Genomic DNA, 24,790 nt, shown 5'->3' with positions numbered 1-24,790 from the left:
CTAATCAGCCTATTGTACGAACGATCCATATTGAACCTCACCCCACCATTGCGGTTAAGGGAAGGATTTTGCTGTTTTATGAAAATTGCTTATTTTACTCCCCTTGCAAACGCACTGTTCTTTCGCTAAGATTTTAACCCCATTGTCGTCAAATGAGTGGTTGCTAGCTTTTAAGTGCATATGGACTGCCGATTGAGTTCTACTAGTATTATCCGTGTGATGTTGATCGTCTTTTTTTGAGAATTTGTTTAGTCTCCCGAATGTATTGCTCTTTACAATTTTCTTTTTTTACAATGTTTTGACAAAACTACATCACTTTGTTTTTTATTTGGCAGCCTATCTTTTGGATGCACTAATTTTTGCTTTCAAGTGTTTATCGGTTTGAAATAAGTCGGAATTTTTGTGTTGCCAAAGGACTCTGTAGTTTTTCAGAAACTCCTGCAATGTAAGGTACTGCTACTCCTCTCCTTTTAGTATATTCAGAATTGTTGGTTTCATTCCCTATTCTTTCGTTTTTGATATTTGTTAAAAGACCACTGAGGGTAACCACAGTTTGTGAGTGCTTTCCTGATATGTTTTTACTCCTTTTCTCTACCTTTGATGCTTGTTGGTATTAGTTTAGCCCTATGCTGGAGGGTTCTGATAACTCCTTGTTTATGTTGTAGAGGATGGTTAGAATCGAAAAGTAAGTACTGGTCAGTCTGCGTGACCTTCCTAAAGACTTTTGAATTACTTTACAATCCAAAAAGGTTAGTTGGTTCTCTTTAATGTCCTCGTGAGTAAATTTAATGTTGATGTCTACCGAGTCGAGGTGATCTGTGAAGGATTAAATTTCTTGTTTTTTAATAATGACGAAAGTGTCGTCCACATATCTAAACCAGTGCCTAGGTTTTGTCCCCGGGAGGGATGTGAGGGCCTGTTTCTCCATCTCTTCCATGTACAGATTAGCCACTATGGGTGACACTGGTGAGCCCATACCACAACTATAAATGTGTTTGTAAGATGTGTCCCTAAAATAAAAATACGTAGTATTAAGGCAAATTTCCAATAATTGGCAGATGTGGTCCAGTTTAGGTGTGGTTCTTTCATGCAGAGAAGTGTCCGCCAGCAGTCTTGTCCTCACCACTGAGATTGCTGCTTGGGTTGGGACTGATGTAAAGAGAGAGGTCACATCTACATTTACAATGCTACAAACAATGGGTGTGAGGGGGAATCCTTCTTTATGTATTTTTGACAGGCCATAGATACATGGTGTGGCCTCTCCCAGGTATAATATAAAATACATCTGTTTGTCAATAAGTTCTTCTTTCTCTAACTTGTGCAGACAGTCTGTCATTTCTATCTTGTATTTATTGGAAGGGTCCTTTTACTGTTGCTCATAAGTGTTCTGTTTATTTTGTCTTCATAATCCAATGTGTTGAGAAGCACTGTACACCTACCCTTGTCTGCTGGCAAAATAGTACCGTATTTTCACGACCATAAGGCGCATATAAACGTCTCAGATTTTTTTCAAAATGTGCAGTGCGCCCTGTAGTGCAGTGCGCCGAATGTGCGGACGTATTAGAGACCACCATGAGGACGTGGTAGAGAACATGGGGGGGTGCGTGGGCGTGGGTTGTGTATAAAAGAACAGGTACGTATGTGCTTTATGCAGAACGTTGCTGTTCGAACAACCCTGAAAATGGCAAAGAGACATGGTTATGAAGCTCAGTTTAAACTGAAGGCAATCAGCTACGCCGAGGAGCATGGGAATCAAGCCGCCGCGAGAAAATATAAAGTTAACGAGTCGATGGTTCGCAAGTGGAGGAAGCTGGAAAACGAACTCCGACAGGTGAAGAAGACTCAGCTTAGTTTTTGCGGACATAAAGCAAGGTGGCCGGAGTTGGAGGAAAGACTCGAGCAATGGATCGTCGAGCAAAGAGCGAGCGGAAGGAGCGTTTCCACTGTCACCATCCGACTCAGAGCAGTAACGCTAGCGGGGGAAATGAAAATTGAACATTTCCGAGGAGGTCCGTCTTGGTGCTGGTGTTTTATGAAACGGTGCCATTTTTCCATCCGGACCAGAACTACGGTTGCACAGCACGGATTATTCAGAAAAGTTGGCGAACTTCCGGTCCTACTGCGAGAAGCACATCGCCGACAAGCGCGTCCAGCCGAGCGACATCACCAACATGGACGAGGTACCGCTAACTTTCGACATCCCGGTGAGCCACACGGTGGAGAAGAAGGGAACCAGCACGGTAGCGATACGCACAACAGGGTATGAAAAGGCTTTGTTTACTGTTGTGCTTGGTTGCCATGCGAACAGAGATAAACTGCCGCCGATGGTGATTTTTAAAAGAAAGACTTTGCCTAAAGAGACATTTCCAGCAGGCGTCATTATTAAGGCAAACGTTCAAAGTGAGGCTGCGAGCGGCGTGGGAGCGATGGATGACCGAAGGAGACCACAGCTTCACGAAGAGTGGTAGGCAGCGCCGGGCGAGTTACGCCACAATTTGCAATTGGATTGTGGACGCTTGGGCTAACGTGTCTGCTTGCACGGTGGTTCGAGCTTTCGGAAAAGCCGGCATTATTTCCGAGGAGCCGCACGGCACAGAAAGTAACTGACAGTGAGGAAAGCGAACCTGCCATGTTGGATTTAGCGCAACTGTTCGATTCTGTTACCAGTAATGTGCTTGTTTTTACCATGCCGACGCCTATTGAGCGATGATTACAAAATGTTCTTACTTTGTCATTAAATAAAGCACTACCAAACTCAGTTTTGCTCCCGATCTGTTTTTTAAATACGCCTGTATGTTGTGGTAAGACGGACGCCCGTATGGCAGTAGAGGATATGTACCGGTATATAAAACTTGCGTCCTTTCATCCGGTGCGCCCAATGTGGATGTTAAAGACAGAAATGGCACACATAAATGAGACTGCGCCTTTTCACACGGTGCGCTCTTTGGTCGTGAAAATACGGTAATATTTTAATCTTTTTGTAGAGTAGTTAACGCCTTTCTCCTTCTAATGTTATGTTGGACGCAGGTGGTTTGGCACTACTGAGAAGAGCTGATATTTTTATGCGTAGATCCTCTGCATACGAATGTTTGTAATTTCTAATGGACGATTCAGTAGCTGTGATATAGTCTATTGTGGGTATCATTTTAGGAGTCACTGAGAAATTTAAGCCTTGGTTAGTACAGCCTTTTCTGTCTCTGAGAGGTCTCTGTCTGACAAATTTTTGATCCAATTCTCCCTTGAAATCTGCTCATGCCTAATTTTTCTCGTGTTTACCAGTATCTGTGATTGTTTCCCTAACAGTAATTTTTGAAATTTACCCTATTGTCTCTCTTTTGGTTTTGCTGTCCATCCTTTCACACCACATCCATGTGGTGTGAAAGGGGAGTAAAAGAAGCTATTTTCACAAAAAAAGCTAAATCCTTCCCTTAACCGCCATGGTGGGGTGAAGTTCAATTTTGATCGTTCGTACAATAGACTGCTTAGGCAACATAGACTTAGTTATGCTGATGAGGTGATACCAGGGCAAATTGGGCAATCAGGCCAGTCGTCATATATATATATATATATATATATATATATATATATATATATATATATATATATATATATATATATATATATATATATATATATATATATATATATATATATATATATATATATATACCTGAAGCACTCGAAACTGCCAAACAAAGGCTCCAGGCCTTGGCCAGTCGCCTAAAGAGGTACACGAAAGAGAATGAGGCCAGAAGAATAAACAGGCTGTTCGCAACACAACCTGCGAAAGTGTACGCTCAGTAGCAGGGTTCTAACAGCAGAGCAGACCCTCCAAGGCTGGAAACTGAAAGATACTGGAAAGGCATATGGGAGAAGGAGGTCGTACATAACAGCAGTGCACAATGGCTGGTGACTCTGAAAGAGGAGCACAGCAACCTCCCTGAACAGAACCCAGTTACCATCACAGCGGCAGATATACAAGGAAGAGTCTCAGGTATGAAAAACTGGACGGCACCAGGCCCGGATATGGTCCACACCTACTGGCTAAAGAAACTCACAGCTCTCCACGAGCGCCTAGCAGCACAAATGAACCAGCTGCTGATGGATGGGACTCACCCAGGATGGCTAACCGAAGGGCGAACAATCCTGATCATGAAGGATTCCTCAAAGGGTGCAGTTCCTTCCAACTATCGGCCAATAACCTGTCTCTCCACAACATGGAAGCTCATGTCAGGCATCATTGCGGCTAAGATAAGTGGACACATGGATCAATACATGAGCAAAGCACAGAAAGGCATTAGTAGAGATACTAGAGGTGCCAAACATCAGCTGCTGGTTGACAGAACAGTCGCTCAAGACTGCAGGTCCCGACATACCAACCTGTGCACAGCCTGGATTGATTACAAGAAAGCATATGACTCGATGCCACACACATGGATCAATGAATGCTTGGAGTTGTATAAGGTCAACAGGACCCTGAGAGCCTTCGTTGCAAACTCGATGAGGATGTGGAAAACCACACTTGAAGCCAATGGCAAGCCACTAACGCAAGTGTCCATCAAATGTGGCATATACCAAGGTGATGCACTCTCCCCACTGCTGTTCTGCATAGGACTGAACCCCCTCAGCCAGATAATCGCCAAGACAGGCTATGGATACCGCCTCAGAAATGGAGCTACGATCAGTCACCTCCTCTACATGGATGACATCAAGCTGTATGCTAAGAGCGAAAGGGACATAGACTCCCTGATCCACACAACCAGGATCTACAGCAGTGATATCGGAATGTCATTCGGGCTGGAGAAATGTAGTCGGATGGTGACTAAGAGGGGCAAGGTAGTTCACACTGAAGGGGTCTCACTCCCTGAAAGAACAATAGCAGACATTGAAAACAGCTACAAGTACCTCGGTATACCACAGGCCAATGGCAACCTCGAATTAGCAACAAGGAAAGCGGCTACGACCAAATACCTCCAGCGGGTGAGGCAAGTCCTCAGAAGCCAGCTCAATGGCAAGAACAAGACCCGGGCAATAAACAGCTATGCCCTGCCAGTGATCAGATACCCCGCAGGAATAATAAGGTGGCCAAAGGAAGAGATTCAGACCACAAATGTTAAGACCCGAAAACTCCTCACCATGCACGGAGGGTTCCATCCCAAGTCCAGCACCCTGAGACTGTACACAAGCCGTAAGGAAGGAGGCCGGGGACTAGTGAGTGTGAGAGCCACTGTCCAGGATGAAACATCCAAACTCCATGAATACATCAAAGAGAAGGCTCCAACGGATGATGTACTCAGAGAATGTCTCAGTCAATGGGGAACAGAGGATGAGGTGCTGGAAGAGGGACAATCATGGGAGGAAAAGCCCCTACACGGGATGTACCACCGAACCATAGCAGAAGTGGCTGATCTCAAGAAGTCCTATCAGTGGCTAGAGAGGGCTGGCCTAAAGGACAGCACAGAGGCACTCATCCTGGCTGCCCAAGAACAGGCCCTGAACACCAGAGCCATAGAGGCAAGGATATACCACACCAGACAAGACCCAAGGTGTAGGTTGTGCAAAGAGGCACCTGAGACAATCCAACACGTAACTGCAGGGTGTAAGATGCTGGCAGGGAAAGCCTACATGGAGCGCCATAACCAGGTGGCTGGCATAGTCTACCGAAACATCTGTGCGGAGTATGGACTGGAAACCCCAAGGTCAAAATGGGAAACACCTCCCAAGGTGGTGGAGAATGACCGAGCAAAAATCCTGTGGGACTTCCAGATACAGACTGACAAGATGGTAATGGCCAACCAACCAGATATCGTGGTCATAGATAAAGGGGAAAGGAAAGCCGTTGTCGTGGATGTAGCGGTCCCGAGTGATGGGAACATCAGAAAGAAGGAACATGAGAAAATCGAGAAATACCAAGGGCTCAGAGAGGAGCTGGAGAGAGCCTGGAAGGTAAAGGTGACAGTCGTGCCTGTGGTGGTCGGAGCATTTGCGGCAGTGACCCCCAAACTCGACGAGTGGTTGCAACAGATCACGGGAACAACATCGGATATCTCGGTCCAGAAAAGCGCAGTGCTGGGAACAGCACGGATACTGCGCAGAACCCTCAAGCTTCCTGGCCTCTGGTAGAGGACCCGAGCTGAAATGGGGACAGACACCACCCATGGTGGGTGAGACGAGGATTTTTTTTTATATATATATATATATATATATATATATATATATATATATATATATATATATATATATATATATATATATATATATATATATATATATATGTATATATATACAGTGGTACCTCGGTTTTCGAACGACTCACAGTTCAAACAAATCGGAGTTCGAACAAAATAGTCGACATATTCTTGCTTCGTAGTTCGAACAACAATCGGAGTTTGAACACCGGTACGACGCGTGAGTGCGTACGCGAGGGTGGGATGCTGAGCGGCATACGGGTGTATCGCTCTGTTCGTGACCAACTGTTGTTGCTAGCGGACGTGCTGTGTTTTGCTCGCGTTTAATACAGGTGTACGAAGAGTTTTAGCCCCTAATCATCATGCCTCCAAAGAAAGTAAGTGCTGCTACAAGTTAAAAAAGAAAAGTAGTGCGTACACACACACTTGGATCACTGAATGCTTGGAGTTGTATAAGGTCAACACGACCCTGACAGCCTTCGTTGCAAACTCGATGAGGATGTGGAAAACCACACTAGAAGCAATGGCAAGCCACTAACGCAAGTGTCCATCAAATGTGGCATATACCAAGGTGATGCACACTCCCCATTGCTGTTCTGCATAGGACTGAACCCCCTCAGCAAAATAATCGCCAAGACAGGCTATGGATCAGAAATGGAGCTATATTCAGTCACCTCCTCTACATGGATGCCATAAAGCTGTATGCAAAGGGCGAAAGGGACATAGACTCCCTGATCCACACAACCAAGATCTACAGCAGTGACATCGGGATGTCATTCTGGCTGGAGAAATGTAGTCGGATGGTGACTAATAGGGGCAAGGTAGTCCACACTCAAGGGGTCTCACTCCCTGAAGGAACAATAGGAGGCATTGAAAACAGCTACACGTACCTCGGTATACCACAGGCCAATGGCAACCTCGAACTAGCAACAAGGACAGCGGCTACGACCAAATACCTCCAGCAGCTGAGGCAAGTCGTAAAAAGCCAGCTTAATGGAAAGAACAAGACCAGGGCCATAAACAGCTATGCCCTGCCAGTGATCAGATACCCTGCATGAATAATTGGTTCACTCTTCATATATATAATATATGAGAGGGGACGTTGATTGAACAGATCAACCAATTAAGAGATCAGATGCACCACAACAAGCAAGAATAGACATTTGATAGTCGATCGAGTCAACATTATCCTCCTCTAAAAACCACAGCCCCAAGACACTGACATTCGAACATCGAGGCCAACAAACCTTCCTCCGGCACAAGAAGCTACCATGTTGGGTTCCCTAACATATGCCCAACCTCCACAGTGTCATCGTTCAAGACAAGCTGTAATTCCCATGGTTTCTGAACCCACAATTCCAGAAAGAAATGGAAGATGCTCTGCATCTTCCATTTCTTTCTGATGTTCTACATCTGATACTACATCTGTTCTACATCATACTACATCTGCTCTTTCTGATGTTCTACATCTGATGTACTCTTTCTGATGTTCTACATCAGAAGATGGAAGAGAATCTCCAGCGAGAACAACTGCAAGAATTTATCAGGGAGACATTGGCACCCTGGACAGAAGGTGTTAATATTGGTACCTACGGGACCAAGTAAGCTACTGGCAAAGTGGCAGGGCCCATAAACTGTGACTAGGAGAATAGGACCTGTCAGATGCGATTCTCTGCCCTGACAATCGAAAAAAATGTAGATTATTTGACAAGAATATCTTCACTCTGAGGAGAGGTTGTGAATGATGTCATGATGCCAAAATAAGAATCAATCAGAATCAGAATCATCTTTATTGCCAAGTATGTAGAACACACAAGGAATTTGTTTCCGGTCGAACACGCTGCATTAGTATCATCAGCAAAAAAATTACAAAGAGGCACTATACAATTCCATTTGGGCTACTGTTAAGAGTTAATGGCTTGGGGGGAAGAAGCTGTTCAAATGTCTGCTGGATTTGGTGCGCATGGATCGGCAGCGCCTGCCTGAGGAGAGTAGCTGGAAAAGGCGGTGGGCAGGGTGCGGAGGGTCCAGTATGATTTTCCGTACCCTAGTTTGGAGTCTTGCAGTGTGCAAGTCCGCGAGAGTGGGTAGGGCGGTGCCAATAATTTTTTTCCGCCGTCCTTATTGTCCGTTGAAGTCGGATTTTGTCCATTTTTGTGGCGGCCCCGAACCAAACAGTGATGGAAGAACACAGGATGGATTTGATGACAGCTGTGTAGAAATGTTGGAGCACCTCCTGTGGCAGGCCATGCTTCTTTAGCAGCCTCAGGAAGTACATTCTCTGTTGGGCCTTTTTCAGGATAGAGTTGGTGTTGACCTCCCACTTCATGTCCTGGGAGACTGTGATTCCCAGGAACTTGAAGGTCTCAACGGTTGACACCAGGCAGTTGGATATTGTGAGGGGTAGCTGTGGTGATGGATGTTTCCTGAAGTCCACGATCATCTCTACTGTCTTGAGCGTCTTCAGCTCCAGGTTGTGACGGCTGCACCAGAGCTCCAGTTGCTCCACTTGTTGTCGGTACGCAGACTCGCCGCCGTCTTCGATGAGACAGATGACCGTGGTTTGAGGATGATATTTTCCCCAGTCTGACCTGTTGTGTCCGTCCTGTCAGGAAGCTGAGGACCCACTGGCAGATCGTAGGGGACATTCCAAGCTGGAGAAGTTTGGGGATGAGGAGTTCTGGGATCATGGTATTGAACGCAGAGCTGTAGTCCACAAACAGGATCCTTGCGTAGGTTCCTGTGTTGTCGAGGTGGTCGAGGATGTGGTGCAGTCCGATGTTGACTGCATCCTCCACAGTCCTGTTTGCCCGGTAGGCAAACTGAAGAGGATCTAGCTGAGGTCCGGTGATGTTCTTTAGGTGGTTCAGCACGAGGCGTTCAAAGGACTTCATGACCACAGACGTCAGACAAACAGGTCTGTAGTCGTTCAATCCCGAGGGTGCTGGTTTCTTTGGATGATAGTAGACTGTTTGAAGCAGGATGGGACTTCACACTGCTCCAGGGATCTGTTGAAGATTCGTGTGAAGACTGGAGTCAGCTGGTCAGTGCGGACTTTCAGGCAGGAGGGGGACACTCTGTCAGGTCACGCAGCTTTCTTGATCTTCTGCTGCTTTAAAAGCCGTCTCACGTCCAGTTCGTGGATCTGTAGGGCAGAGGGCAGAGATACGGTAGTTTCTGGTAATGGTGGGCATATGAGGGAAATGGGGGTTCCCTTTTCAAATCGGCAAAAGAATGTATTTAGGTCATCAGCCAGGCCATTGTTGTACACTGCTTGGGTTGATGGTAAACGATAATTTGTTATTGCTTTCAGGCCATTCCACACCGATGCAAAGTCGTTAGCGGACAATTGTTTGTTGAGACTCTCCGCATAACTCTTCTTTGCGATGTTAATTTCCTTTGTCAATCTGTTTCGGGCGAGTTTGTAAAGCGCCCGATCGCCACTTCTAAATGCGGACTCTTTCTCTTTCCTAAGCTGCCTGAGTTTGGGAGTGAACCATGGCTTGTTGAGGTTGAATGAGCGGAAGGACTTTGTTGGTACACACATGTCCTCACAGAAACTAATGTATTATGTTACAGTGTCTGTGTATTCATCCAATGTGCCCGTTGAAGTTTCAAAGACGCTCCAATCAGTGCATTCTGGTAGCGCTAACTTTGCTTCATCAGTCAACTGTCTTGACTACCGGTTTTACACATTTGAGTTTCTGTCTGTATGTGGGAATTAAGTGGATTAAATAGTGGTCAGAAAGACCCAATGCTGCATGCGCAACAGACCGGTATGCGCCTTTGAGTGCTGTGTAACAGTGATCTAGGATGTTTCCTTCTCTGGTGAAACAGTCAATATGCTGCTTATATTTGGGAAGTTCACGGTTTATAATAATAATAATAATAATAATAATAATAATAATAATAATAATAATACATTTTATTTCAAGCGCCTTTCAAAACACCCAAAGACACTTTACAATAAAAACAATAAAACAAAGCACATAACAATAAAACCATAAGTATAATGATACATAATAAAATAGCAGATAGAGCTAGACATTGAAAGCAATTTTAATGGGTTTAATATGGGTTTTGAGGTGAGCCTTGAAAATAGGGAGGGAGTCAATATTACGGATGTTGGGTGGAAGAGAATACCAGAGTTTGGGAGCAGAGTGGCTGAAAGCTCTGCATCCCATCGTGGTGAGACGGGCAGAGTGCACATAGAGGTGAAGGGAGGATGAGGATCTGAGGGACCGAGAGGGAACAGAGATTTGAAGCAGGTCAGAAAGCTAGAGAGGGGCAATGTTATGGATGACTTTGAATGTAAACAGAAGTATTTCGAATTTGATATGATGTTTAACAGGCAGCCAGTGGAGTTGCTGGAGGACAGGGGTGATGTGGTGAAAGGAGGGGGTTCTAGTGATGATCCGGGCTGAAGAATTTTGGACGAGTTGGAGTTTATGGAGAAATTTCTGATTGATACCGAAGAGAAGTGCGTTGCGATAATCGATGCGGGAGGTGACGAGACTGTGGATAAGGAAAGCAGTGGTGTGAGGGGTGAGCGAGGGATGGAGACGGTTAATATTACGGAGGTGGAAATAAGCAGGCCGAGTTATGTTATTTATATGGGACTGAAAATATAGTGAGCTATCGAGGATGACACCCAGGCTCTTGACCTGAGGGGAGGGGGACACGGTTGAACTGTCAATGGTGAGAGAGAAACTGTTAGTTTTGTGGAGGGTGGATTTGGTACCGACAAGGAGAAGTTCGTTTTTTTCACTTTTAAGCTTGAGAAAGTTATGGGAAAGCCAGGATTTAATTTCTGAGAGGCAAAGTGAGAGGGATGAAGGTGGAAGAGAGGTGTCGGGTTTGCTGGAGAGGTAGAGTTGGGTGTCATCCGCGAAGCAGTGAAAGTGAATGCCAAACTTACGGAAAATATTGCCAAGAGGAAGTTTGTAGATAATAAAGAGAAGTGGCCCCAGGACAGACCCTTGAGGCACACCAGAGGACACAGGAGACGACCGTGAGGTGAATGAGTTGATTTGGATGAATTGTGAGCGATCAGAGAGATAGGAATGAAACCAGCAGAGTGGGGTATTTGTGATGCCTAGGGTGGAAAGTCTGTCGAGCAGGATAGGGTGGGAAATGGTGTCAAAGGCTGAGGTCAGGTCGAAAAGGATGAGGATGGAGAGTGAACCGGCATCGGCTGCCATAAAAAGATCATTCGTGATTTTTATGAGAGCCGATTCATACTGTGGCGGGGGCGGAAACCAGACTGGAATTGTTCGTACAGGTTATTGTGAGTGAGGTGTGAGTGAAGCTGGGACACAACTGTCTTTTCAAGAATTTTGGCGATGAATGGGAGGTGGGAAATTGGACGTAAGTTATTGAAATCGTTTGGGTCTGAGCCAGGTTTTTTCAGGATTGGAGTGACAGCTGCGGTTTTGAGTGGGATAAGAACAATTCCAGTTGATAATGAGGAGTGAATGATGGTAGAAATAAATGGGAGAAGAGAGGGTAGGCAGGACTTTATAAGGATAGTAGGGAGGGGGTCGAGTTGACAGGAGGAGTTCTTAGATTTGGTGATAATGTCTGAGATTATAGAGGAATGAGGGACTTCAAAGGCAGAAAGTCGTTGGGAAGGAGTAGAAAGGCTGGGAGGGGGGGGGGACAGAGGGCTCGAGGTGCTGATGGATTTTGTTGATCTTTTCACTAAAAAACATAAGCAGAGTGTTGCATGTCTCAGAGGAATAGAAGTGTGAGGGGAGAGAGATAGGAGGTTGTGTGATTTTGTGATAGAGGGAAAAGAGGGCCCGTGAGTTTCCAGGATTAGAGTCAATGAGTCCAGAGTAATATTGCGATTTTGCACGAGTGATAGAGTCTTTGTAATGGGTAAGGTGAGTTGCGTACATGTCCTTGTGAGTAGTGAGCCCAGACTTCCTGTAAAGTCTTTCAAGTTGGCGAGATTTTGCCTTGATGGAGCGGAGATGCGCGGTGAACCAAGGTGCAGACCGGGTGAATAGGACCCACCAGGACTTTACAGGAGCCAGGGCGTTGAGGGTGTTGGTGAGGTCCGCGTTGTACCGGGAAACAAGTTCATCAGGAGATGAGTTGCAGTCCGGAGTCAGGGTGGCGATCATCTCAGCGAGGGTGGCAACGTTGATGCCCTTGATGTTGCGATATGTGATGACACGGGGGGGGGGGGGAGAGGGTGATGGAAACAGTGAAAGAAACCAGGAAATGGTCTGTTATGGGGAGTTCATTAGCTGTGCAATTCTTAGGGATAAGGCCAGACATGCAAATGAGGTCCAGGGTGTGGCCTTTTATGTAGGTGGGAAAGTCCGAGAATTGATGCAGACCAAAGCTGTCGAGTGAGGAGGTGAAGTCTTTAGTGACGGAAAGAGTGGAATTGTCCATGTGGATGTTGAAGTCCCCGAGAATAATTACATTTGGTGACAGGGTGGAGAGGTGTGTGAGGACATCAGAGAATTCTTTTAGAAAGTCACAATGTGGTTTTGGTGCACGGTATACAGTGGCTATGATGGTGGGTGAGGATCCAGAAATGTTACAAGCAAGGCATTCAAACGATAGGGTTTCCTGGAGTGAAATTTGAAGGATTTTCCAGTTCTTGCGGTAAATTATCGTGAGACGACCTCCGCGGCCTGAGAGGCGGGGCTTAGAAATGTAAACAAAGCCTGGCGGAGTCGCGCCATTGAGCTCGGAGAAGTCTCCCGCCATTTGCCAAGTCTCATTTATACAAAAAAAGTCAAGCTTACGGTCAATTAGAATGTCTTGGATAAGACACCCCTTTCCCGTAAGCGAGCGGACGTTGAGGAGGCCAAAGTTGACCTAGCCAGGCCGGCTAACATACGATGATCGACCGAGCGGCTGCTCCTTCTGCGCGGCTGGCGGACGGATGACCACAGGGAGGTGATATCCTTGGAGCCATCGAGGTGAAAGCCTCGACGTGGTCCGCGGTGGATATACCTCCGGGAAGGGCGACGAGCGATTTCCGGGAACCGGAGAATCGCCGGTAGTACGCTCGTCCATCGGGAGCGGAACTTCAGCAGCTCCACCGCCGAGTACTGTAGCCGTCCAACAGGTCGATGGAGAAGCGACATGATATTCGCCAGCAACACCGAGAGAGAGACAGCGGCCAGGTTAGCCCTCGACAGCGGAAACAGGTGGGTGGAGATGATAACGCGGCTTCGTCTGTGATCCGGATAAGCGACCGGGGTCAAGAAATGGATCGATAGTCAACGTTCGTAGGTGATTGTCTGGTATTTCCAGAGGCTCGTGAACCATAAAAAAGCTAAAAAGAGGTTAAAAAGGCTAAAAGAAGGTAAAAAAATTTCGCGGGAAAGCAGCGGCAGCCAAAGCGCGCCAGCGTCCGCTCGTCCCGCAAGCGGAAATTTGAGTGAAACACAAATCCCTAGATGTTTAGATTAAAATCGCCCAAAATGATCAGGGGTGACTCTGGATATTTCAGTTCGAGTTGGTTTACATGGTCCGCTAGCGTTTGTATACACGTGTTAGCATTAGCTTGTGGAGCGATGTACACGGCGACGAGAATAAAGGAAGCGAACTCACGTGGCGAGTAGAATGGCTTGCAGTTGAGAGAGCAATTCCAAGCCAGGGCTGCAGTGTGCGTTGAGCATCATGACATCGGTGCACCATTCTTCGTTGATGTAGAAGCATATTCCACCACCTTTGGATTTCCACGATTGCTCCGTGTCGCGGTTGGCTCTGAGGAGACGGAAGCCGGGTAGGTGTAGCGCGGAATCCGGGTGGCGGTCACTGAGTCAGGTCTCAGTGAAGCACAGCGCAGCAGAGCGTGCAAATGTTTTATTGTTTTTTGTGAGAAGAAGTTCGTCCATCTTGTTTGGTATTGAGCGTAGATTAGCGAGGTGGATCGATGGGAGTGGCGTTCGAAATCCACGCTGCTGTAGCTTGACGAGCATGCCGGCTCGCTTACTCCTCCTACGCCGGCGTCTCAAAGCTCCGTACAGAGCTGCTATGCTGCTCGCGAGCAGCCCCGAAAAACCTTGTAGATTTTGGTGTGTCGGTGAAAATAGTCCAAGAGTGGATTCCCCAATGCTCAGTAACTCTTCCCTCGTGTAACTGAGTCGCGTAGGGAAGCAAAAAAACAAATGAAAATGACAAAACCAGGAACAATACTAGGGAGCGTGTGACCGAGGCTGCCATTTGCGGAGCCATCTTGGAAATGTTAAATAATTTCATGTTTTCTGGATTTTGGATGGGAGAAAGGTGTGCATTTCTCCCCATCCAAAACAGTACAGTCGTGCGACCACTATTTGTGTTTGAGAAGGTGATTGCACCCACCTGGGAATCGCCAATAACCGCTGGGACCTGATTGGCCAGAAGCTCAGGTGAACCACCTTTAAAACCAGACTGAGGAAGTCACTTCGAGGAGGAAGACGAGGGGAAAAGGACAGCCTGGAGAGCAGTGTTACCCGTGGTCTACAGAAAACTGATATCCACCACGACTTCAAATAAAGAAACCTCAAAATATCCTTCCTGGATCTGGCTGAGTGAACTTTTATCATTTTTTTCCACCCGCTTGCTGTCTATACTTTTTTTTACTACTTAATGGGACTCAACTACAGAGCTGGCTGAGCTATGGCTCCGTCTCAATTTTCTCTTGATTTCATAAGAGGTTAGAGTTCTTTTAGCAACATTTTCACCCATTATTCTATTGCATTGTCATCAAATGGTGAGTATACTTTTGCTTTGTTTGAATGCCGCTGTGCCGATGACCATTTTGTGTTTGGGAGCCTTTTCCTCAGCATCTTCATCTTTATTAAGTTCATAGAGTTGCTTGTTCTGTAGCCACAAGGGGACATAAGCCAGTGTCTTCATGTGCGGTCCCAAGCCCGGATAAATACAGAGGGTTGTGTCAGGAATGCCATCCGACGTAAACGCTTGGCCAAAAGAAACATGCGGACATGCTGAAGATGGAGGACACTGATTCGCTGTGACGACCCCTTGAAGATAAAAGCCCAAAGGAAAAGAAAAGGAAGATGGCTTTGTATATATTCTTCTGAAAATACTCAACATGGAGTACAACATGGAGTGCTAATTAAAAATATAGTACAAAAACCCATCTAAAAACAAGGTCAGCAAAAATGTCCAATCTCTAGTCGTGTTTAAGTATTTATAAGGGCGTGTGTGTGTGTGTGTGTGTGCGTGTGTGTGTGTGTGTGTGTGTGTGTGTGTGTGTGCGCGTGTGTGTGCGTGCATGTGTGTGTGTGTGTGTGTGTGTGTGTGTGTGTGTGTGCGTGTGTGTGTGTGTGCGTGTGCGCGTGTGTCTGCGTGATAGATCGGATGTGTCCATCAGGCGGAAGAAAAAAAAAAAAGCTTACAGCCCAGGCGGTCTACCATCCAAGTACTAACCAGGCCCAATCCTGCTTAACTGACAAGATCAGGCATTCTCAGGTTAATGCCCATAAGCAAGGAACTACACCGGAATTGCGCTCTTTATAGTGTTACAGGAGAGCGGCTTTCTTTTCCATGTTCGTCATTGTCGGATGATGAGGATTTTAGTTGTCCAAATACAGGCTGAAGTCAATGAATAGTACCCTTGAAGGGATTATTTGTGTCGTGTTGTCAAATGAGGCACATGTGCGTCCAGCTGTTGTGTTAACGTGGGTAACTTTTATTTGATTTCCAATGCAATCCGTTTCGTCCAGTCATTCCGGGTAGAGTGAACACTGCCGCGATTGGCTTATCCCATGACTGTATAGTGTCCTTGAGAGTTTTGAAAGGCGCTTAGAAATGAAATATATTATTATTATTATTATTATTATTATTATTATTATTATTATTATTATTATTATTATTATTATTACTCTCTGTCTGGTCCTTGACGCCCCCTGCTGACATAATCACCCAGCGACACTGATCTTGTTATTAACCATATCACCACCCTTTCTAGAATCATTGGGTAGACTACCAACGACTCAACAGACCTTGAGGATTTTTCTGCCTTGTGGTTGAAATGTCTGCTCATGCCTAAGACTGTGCCAAAGGATCGCATCGGAAAACCAAACGTTGCTCTTAATTGAGACAATCCATTCGAAAACAATAACTTGATCGGCCATCTTAACTGTTTCCTCTATGCTCTGTAACGAGCTGAACATTGTATGGCAAAACAGAACAGCATGTACAAGCACATCTCAGTCTTGGTTCAGGCCCCACCCCTGTTCAGAATCAGAATCAGAAAACCACAATGGGGAAATTTGCAGTAGACAGCAGCAATTTGAAAGGGGATGGTGTGGGGGTGTGAAAGGATAGAAAACAAGATATTCTAAGCATATCAAAATGAAAATGTCAACTGTATACTGTAATGTGCAAATCCGTTTCATAAAAAACTGTACGCAGTGCAAGTATCAAGAAAGGCATATTGATATATATAGCTGTATTGCATCAACCCATTATTACAGTAGAAGTGTCGAGTGTCCAGATTATATTTTTTTCACATATGATTATTGAGAATTCGAAGCCTGACAGCAGTCAGTAGGAACGAACGGTGCTATCTCTCCTTCTTGCAGCGTGGGTGTAACAGTCTCTGGCTGAAGGAGCTACCCAGTGCTATCAAGTCCAAATTTATACTGGTGCGGATGACGAGTTGAAGCAAACATCAAAGCGGCCAACGAAACAGTGGGAGGAACACAAGACAAAAGTCAGAAAGTGATGACAACACACGCTGCACTGCATATACTTCTGGAAGAGCATTGACAAAGCTGCCGGAGTCCCAAATGCCAAACAATGACGTCCCGCTGAAGCAAAGCTTCAAAACTACGCGCAGCAGCAAAGTCCACACACCAACCTGGCGCCGTGTTGTTCATTCCCTCTTTCCTACACTTGCGGGACCTCAAGCGCGCGCATGGGTCCGCACGCCGGCGCTGGCCCGGACGCCGCGGTCAAGTTGGGGTGGTGCGTCCGGGCCACTTCCTGTGGGCCCCTTCACCATCAACGAAGCTGCCGCGCACCGCACGAACGCGATCCCGAACGAAGCGGTGGGTGCACTTTGCTGAAGAGCAAGAGCCCCGCTGTAGGGCAGGCGACACCGCGACACCTCACGTGCGTCTTTGTGTAACAGGCGCTCGCCCCCCAATTGATAAGTCGAAACATACACGATTTCAAGCCCCCAGATCAAGAGCGCGCTTTTGGACCGACTTTGGTTTCTCCAGCGAGGGTGGTGCGCTTTCTTGCAAATCAAATTCAGGCTACAGGATGGGCTACTGCTCATGTCATTTCATCCCTTTCTCTCTCCTGCTCCCCATCGCAGCCCCCCCCTCCTTCTCTCTTTCCTTCCCTCCCTCCCTTCTTTTCCTCGCTCGCCCGCTCTCTCTCATCAGAGCCATAAAAGCCCCCTCAATGTGGGGATGCGGCCAGCAGCGACGCAGTCTGTCGACTGCCCACGCCTGGAGCAAACTCCCGGCGCGCTTTTACGCGCCATTCGACAGACCCACCTGCGCTTGATCCAGTGGCGATGAACGACGGTGTCCCGTCCCGGCTGGGCGCCGAGGGCTCGGGCGCCAACTCCAGCCAGCGCGGGTGGGAGTCAGGCGCGCACGCAGCTGTGCGTGGCGTCATGACCTCGGTGTACGCGCTGATCATGCTGGTGGGCGCCCTGGGCAACGTCATGCTGGTAAAGATCTTGGTGCGCACCGGCGCCACGAGGAGCGTGCCAAACATTTTCATTGGTAGCCTGGCGGCGGGCGACCTGCTGCTACTCGTCACCTGCGTTCCGGTCGACGTCTTCCGCTTCTTTTCCGACAACTGGTCGCTGGGGGAAGCCGCCTGCAAGCTCTTGCCCGCCGTGCAGCTCACCTCGGTGGGGGTGTCCGTGTTCACGCTCACCGCCCTCAGCGCCGACAGGTAACGTGGCCACTCCCGCTTCTCGCTCCTTTTGATACCGTTGTCGCCGCATGCCGTAGGGGGAAAACGGAGTCAGATGGTCTGCGCTCAGCCCTGTTAACTTTCCATTGACACTTCATCTTTCCGCAGCGACACCCACACACGCACGCACTCACAAAGACTACGAATGCAAAGAATTCCACATAGTTTGAACAGGTCCAGGTCAGAGATTCAAGATGCTGTGGTTGTCAAGTCAAAGTCAAAGACATGCATGCAAGCATGACATACAGCACAGATGAAATTAATGTCTCGGTCCCAGCGTGCAAGGCACTAATAATGTGGCTAAAAATACATACAATTGACAACAGACAAATAAAAAATAAAAAAGGTGAAGGAGTTCAATTTCGACTTGGTCACACTGCTGAGATGATGTCTGCTTGAGCCAGAGCTGTCTGGCAAGATGAGGGATAATCTTGCCATTTATTTTCCCATTGGTTTGAGGACGCTGTTGGATTTAGTGCAAATTTGGTTGTTTAATGCTTTTCAACAGCTCTCGGTCTTGGTCTTTTTTGAAAATGCTGTTTGGTCCAGAGGGACTGTCATGGCTGGATTGCAAAAGGCAGCGAAGAGGGAGGGCCAGGGAGGGCGAGCGCGACAAACTGGATGAACAAAACTAAGAGAAAACACATTTCCCAACAAAATACTGAAATCAAGGGGAATCCAAAGTCCCATAGCAAAAGCCGTGGCGTGAGCAAAACAACCCTGGCAAATGTCCCCACTGTGGGACGATTCAAGGCTTTCTGATTCTGAAGCAGAATCGCATGGCGGGAAGTCACAAACAGGAAAAGAGTCGGCGAACACCCAGGGGTCCTCTTCACCCAGAAAAGACTCATGACACGATGACCAACAGATGTGCTACTGTAGGAGGAGCCACCTTCTGGGAAATGTGTCTATAAAATTTAAAATTCCTGGCATTTCCTCTTTTTTCTGCTTGAGTTGTGAATACGGGGCCCCAATCGCAATCTTCACGCTTGTCCGTTATGAAGGTGGCGCTTGCTATGAAATGTTTCATCCAGGCGTCTGGAGCGGCTACCCGAAGCAACAAAGACCTCTTCATCATCCTGCGGCAGGCGCAAGCGGAGATGGGAGATGCCATTTCCTGCTGCCTTTTACCAGTCACGTGATCCGATCCCTCCGTCGAGCGATCAAAGATGCAGGATGCATGCAGGGATCGCGCCCACAGTGACCAAGCTGAGGTCAGATACTCTGCAAAGTGGAAGAGGAGCCATGAAAACACAGCAAGTGTAACAAGGGCCACTGAGAAACAGAGAACGAGGACGCTTTTCTACTAACTAGCTGAGGTGCCATTTTCTTCGGTCCTCAGCACACGTCTGAAAGCCGAGCGTCTGAAAATCCGATCGGACACTGTGGACAAATGCTCGAACACAGGGAGGTTGTCTTTTACTGCTGACAGGGGACGTAGCCATTCAAGACAGACACCCAAATTCTGCAGCCCTCTGCCAAGTTATTTATAGAGAGTAAATGCAAATTTCACTAATACATAGGTAAAACACAGTTTTTTTTTTATTTGAACACCACGCCCCTGGACATCCCAAGCACCAAAAAGCATAGACATTTTAATTGGTTGTCTTCCCTGAACCGATAGATTTGTAACCCGGCCAGTGAGCTCTTCCTGTGAGGGAGTTTAGAGTTCTAAATTATTCCTTTGAATGAGTTTCTCAAGTCCTAAATTCTCTTCAAGGCCAGCTCTCCTAGATGAAGATGACAGGTTAACAGGCTGCGTTTGTTGACCTCGGATTGACCCCAGGTTTCTCTGAGCTTCAATTTTGTATTCTAGTCACACATGTTCACTAAGCATATAACAACATGAAACTTTTAAATATGACAACTTCGATTCTGTCTAATTGCTGTCATTTCCCCAAACTGATGGTCTTTAACGTACCAAACACCGTCTCCTCAGGGTCCCCAAGCCGCATCGGCTCGATGACTCATCACTTGAGGTCTGCAATCTTTTTGCCCCCACCCCTCCCTCATTGCCATGGAAATGTCATGGTTGCAGGACCTTGGAGCTTTAGACATGGTTATTTGTGTATTTTCTGCCGCCGAAGCTCGTATTGAAGGAACCTTCTTGTCCTCGGCGCAATTTGGTTTCAATTCCCAAGACAGCCCGGACCAGAGAGTTCAACAAAGCCCATTCCGTTGGTTGCCCTACGCGACAACAACGTGGAGTTCATCCCAGTCCAAATAAACGGAGCGTCTCAAAGGCTGTCCGTAGATCAAAAAACATTCCACATCGACAAATATTCTTGGATGTGAAACCAGGTCTGCCTGTGTGTGTGTGTGTTTGTTTGTGTGTGTCCCCCTCACAAGTAACCCTAACAAGTTTCCCAAACAAGTAACCCAAACAAGTAACCCTAACAAGTGACCTTTACAAGTAATCCTAACAAGTAATCTAGCAAGTAACCCTCACCCTAAGAAGTAACCCTAACAAGTAACTCTACCAAGTAATCCGAAGAAGTAACCCTGGGAACAATATCGCTGCGTCCCCGTCAGGTACAAGGCCATCGTGAAGCCCATGGACATCCGGACATCCAGCGCCGTTTGGTGGACGTATGTGAAGGCCTCCGCCATCTGGCTGCTCTCCGTCCTGCTGGCCATCCCAGAAGCCGTCTTTTCTCACGTCGTCGCCATGCAGGTAAGGCCAGCCAATTCATTGCCATCAGCACCCATCGCGAGTCCATCAGATGAATCATCCGGTACAAGGTTACGAAAAAAGGGGATTTGGGGATGCTCCCAAATCCATCGCTCGTTCGTTGTTCATTTCAGAGCTTTGGCCGCAGTGAACTTTTTCTGTTTTTTTATCCCGGGCGCTGGACGTCCTCCTGCCGCTTTTCATAGGGACCACACTTAAATTTCGGCTTTTCCTCTCTGTGGAGCCATTTTGTTTTTGTGCAGGGTACCCTAAAAAATAAAGATTCATTGGCAGATTAATCACAACGAAAATAATCACCATGGTAACAAGGTCACGAGGCGAGGGAGCCAACAGTGGTGATGGGGCCCCTGGCGGCGTGAGGTCCACCTGCGTGAGGCGGCGGCGCCAGATTTGGCAGCAAAACGGCTTCACTTCAACCCTTTTTGTTGTTGTTTGTTGTTTGGCAATTTACGTACGACACTACCTCACTATCTCACTTTTCATACATCACTACCTCACTTTACATACGACACTACCTCACTTTACATTCAGAAATTACATGTATTGTCTTTTGTCAATGATGTCTTTTTTAGCCACATGATAAGTGCCTTGCACGCTGGTTCCAAGAGGACATTAATTTCATCTGTGCTGTATGCCATGCATATTAGCATATTTAACAAAAAAGCTGACTTTGACACGAAGCGCAGAAGTGAGGCCAAGCGGGCTGAGGTCACGAGGCTGACGAGCAGGGAAGGCAGCCAGATGGCAACAACATATCAGCGTCGCCCGCCGTCTCGAGAGAAGCGGCGACAACAACACAAAGAGCGGCGTGTTGGACAGTGACGCGTATCTTCTCCACCCTGGCAGGATCCGAGGGGGGGTGAAAACGCCAGCTTCCTCAATTGCGTGCCGTACCCTCTGTCGGATCAGACGCACCCCAAGGTGCACGCCGTGGCACTCTTCCTGGTCTACTTCATGCTCCCGCTGGCCGTAATTTCCGTGTACTACTGCCACATCGCCCGAACGCTCATGCGGAGCGCGCGGGACATGCCGGGCGCGGTCACCGAGCACAACAAGAGACAGGTAGGACTGCGCACAATCCATGCGCAGCCGGAAGTGACATCAAACCGCACGGCTTGTACACCGTCTTCAAACGTTGATGCTCACCCCCGACACACACAGGGATGCACGCAGGAACACACGCAGGGACGCACGCAGGGACACACGAAGGGACGCACATACTCTCTGGGTTCCGTGCGGCCCTAAAAATCTAATGGAAAAGAACGGAATTGACATAGGAGGAACTTTTTTCTCAGGTGTTTTGTTTGAGAGCAGTGGCAGAAGGCGCAAACAAACACGGCGACAGCAAAATGCATCATACACAAATAGCCCCGCTCAAGTGTTGACCGGGACGCCACACGAGCACTTGAGGAATATTAACCAAGGGGCGACCTTTGGCACGGCATCTCATCTTTTTATTCCTTCAACTGACCTCCAGATGACATCCGAGACGGCACACTAAAGCTTGCAGCATTTAGCGGGAGAAGACAACTAGTGGACAACTATCATGTACAGGAAATAAAGCGGTCACAAAGATAGCAGAAAGCACAAGGGTGTAAAACTAAGATCAAGACTGAATCATTCTGAGTCAAATGCCAAAGGTCACAAGTGAGGCGGGTTTTAAAAACGGCCAGCGAGCGAAACACCGAAATACTTCATTATGGATTTGTGCCAGTTCTTTTATCTGGCGGGCTGGCTATTGACCTAGCTGGCTATCTATTTGCTGTCTATTAGCTGTCTGGCTAGCTATCTATTAGCGATCTAGTTAGCTATATAGCCATTAGATAGCTGTTAGCTAGCTTGCTTTCTATCTACAGTGATACCTTGGCTTACAAAAAAGTGTGTATCCCAAAAAATAATTTCCCATAGGAAACCATTAAAATGAGAATAATCCGTTCCCATGTCCCCATAAAACATATTTTTTTTACTTTCTAATTTTCTAAGTCTTAATACTACACAACATCTAGCTTATTTTATGTATAATAAATGTGCTATGGTATTGTAATTAAAGAAATTAACTGTACTATATAATACAGTTGTTTTATTTGTGATGGAGTGGGGTGGCCGGTTTCCTCAGCATTAAACACTTAATGAGGAATGTAACCTTCTTCTTTCACCATCTTGAGGCATGATACATGGTAGGTACTTTTTCTGTGATAATTTTATCTAGTTCCTCGTCAATTGTGTACTGTTTAGCTGGCTTGATAGCTTTTTGCATCAGGTGTACAGATGGCTTGTTCGGGTTATTTGTAGAGCCTGATTGATGGGATATTTTAACCGAAGACTGGGGGCGGGGAATAGAGGAATAAAAACAGTCGGCCACCATTTTGTTGGTAGAAGAACAGGCTCTTTCGCGAACGAGCCGGCTCCGTGTGTATCCCAAAAAAAGTTTGTATGCCAAGGTAAGATTTTCATAAATGTAACGTTCGTAAACCGAAAAGCTCGGAAGCCAAGGGGTTTCGTAAACCGCGGTATCACTGTATTTGAATTATTTCGGGTTGATTGAACGCTGGCACGTGTTGCTGCTCACCCACAGAAAAACTGATCTTGTGACTGTCAAGTGACGTTGAGAGTTTTGAAAGGCGCTGATAAATTAAATGGATTATTACTATTATTAATGTCAAAACTCTCCACCGATGTCAGTGGGCATACGGCCTCCGACGGAAACGTTGCCGAGCGCCGCCGCCGGCAAAAGGCAGCGCTGGAAGCAAGACGCGGGCACGCGTATCCGGCTTGGGTCCAGACGCAGGGGCAGCCGGAGCTCAAAGGTGGAGGGGACATTTTGGCCATTCTCACTATAGAAAGATGGGGAGCAAGCTCGCTTCGCTTCCAAAGCACGTTTGCTGATGTGAAATAAAATGGCGGGGAGGAGCGCCGGGCTACCATTTCTCCCACGATTGTACAAACAAGCCAAAGTCCGACATTGGCCGGCGAGAGCGGTAATAGACTGCGGGCAAGAAAGTTCCCTGCCCGCCCTCCCGCTAACGCCATGCTAAGTGTGTGCTGAAAGCAGCAGCTAACCCCCAACCCTGCCCCCTCCCATAGATGGAGACGAGGAAGCGACTAGCCAAGATCGTGTTGGTCTTTGTGGCTTTGTTTGCGCTGTGCTGGCTCCCCAACCACCTGCTCTACTTGTACCGTTCCTTCCACTACCGGCAGATGGATCATTCGCTAGCACACCTCCTGCTAACGCTGCTGGCCCGCATCCTCAGCTCCTCGTCGTCCTGCGTCAACCCGCTGGCGCTCTACCTGCTCAGCGACAACTTCCGACGCCACTTTCAAAGGTTTCGCCGTCGTCGCGTCTGCATGCCTGCGTTAGGACCAAACGCCGAAAGTCGCGTGATCACCAAAACTATGGCCGTTTGTGTGTCAGTCAGCTGCGATGCGGCCACGGCGGACCTGGAGGCGGACGTCCCGACCGTCAGGCCAGTTACCTGAATAGCACCAGCCACATCCGGCTGACCTCCATCAGAAAGGCCACGGCGACCGGCGCCAACCGGCGGGAAGCTTAAGCGGGAAGAGGTCACGTGACGCTCCCACGTCGATTCCGTGAAGGGAGCGCAACGTTGTCACTTTGTTCGGGTTCATTCACGTCCGCAGCCGTATTCTACCGGAAACAAATTCCTTGTGTGTTCTACATACTTGGCAATAAAGATGATTCTGATTCTGTATGGACGGGCGGCCGTCTTTGTTTTCTGTGGGGGGAAAAAAGAATAAAAAGTCAATTTGGCCGAGATCCACGACAGAGATTTTCCCCTTTGCTTGATTTCAAATTACTCTTGGGCCTCGCTGCCGGCCAATGGGGTCCGAGGGGCCATTGGCCATTTCCGGGCGGTCCCGATGACCTCTCCTGAAACAATGGAAAAAAGAATGGTCACAACCGCAAGGACGGCGGCCTCTGGGGCGGTTTCACGTCGTGGAAAAACCATGCGGATGACAATAATGACGCATCAAGATG

The 24,790-nt window shown here is 47.4% G+C and overlaps 1 protein-coding gene and 1 pseudogene across 3 annotated transcripts; both read left to right on the top strand.

Annotated features, from left to right (window-relative positions):
* The first annotated feature begins 1,745 nt into the window (after positions 1-1,745).
* On the top strand, positions 1,746-2,468 carry LOC148881290 (uncharacterized; annotated as a pseudogene).
* A 15,121-nt stretch (positions 2,469-17,589) lies between these two features.
* On the top strand, positions 17,590-24,575 carry nmbr (neuromedin B receptor). 3 transcript variants are annotated; one of them, XM_088989382.1, is made up of 5 exons: positions 17,590-18,080; positions 20,634-20,775; positions 21,640-21,855; positions 23,878-24,116; positions 24,206-24,575. In XM_088989382.1, exons 1-5 carry the CDS (start codon positions 17,692-17,694, stop codon positions 24,342-24,344), a joined length of 1,125 nt encoding a protein of 374 aa, XP_088845508.1. In that variant the 5' UTR covers positions 17,590-17,691; the 3' UTR covers positions 24,345-24,575. The 3 variants fall into 3 exon arrangements, with proteins under 3 accessions (XP_088845508.1, XP_088845509.1, XP_088845510.1); XM_088989383.1 differs by having other exon boundaries at positions 23,992-24,116; positions 24,206-24,507; XM_088989384.1 differs by lacking the exon at positions 21,640-21,855.
* Positions 24,576-24,790: the final 215 nt, after the last annotated feature.

This window comes from Hippocampus bargibanti, unplaced genomic scaffold (genome assembly GCF_051943395.1).
Source record: "Hippocampus bargibanti isolate YZ-2025 unplaced genomic scaffold, ASM5194339v1 Contig00178, whole genome shotgun sequence".
NCBI classification, from domain to species: Eukaryota; Metazoa; Chordata; class Actinopteri; order Syngnathiformes; family Syngnathidae; genus Hippocampus; species Hippocampus bargibanti.
The sequence above is the reverse complement of the archived record's forward strand: the minus strand, read 5'-3'. Positions and strand labels throughout refer to the sequence as shown.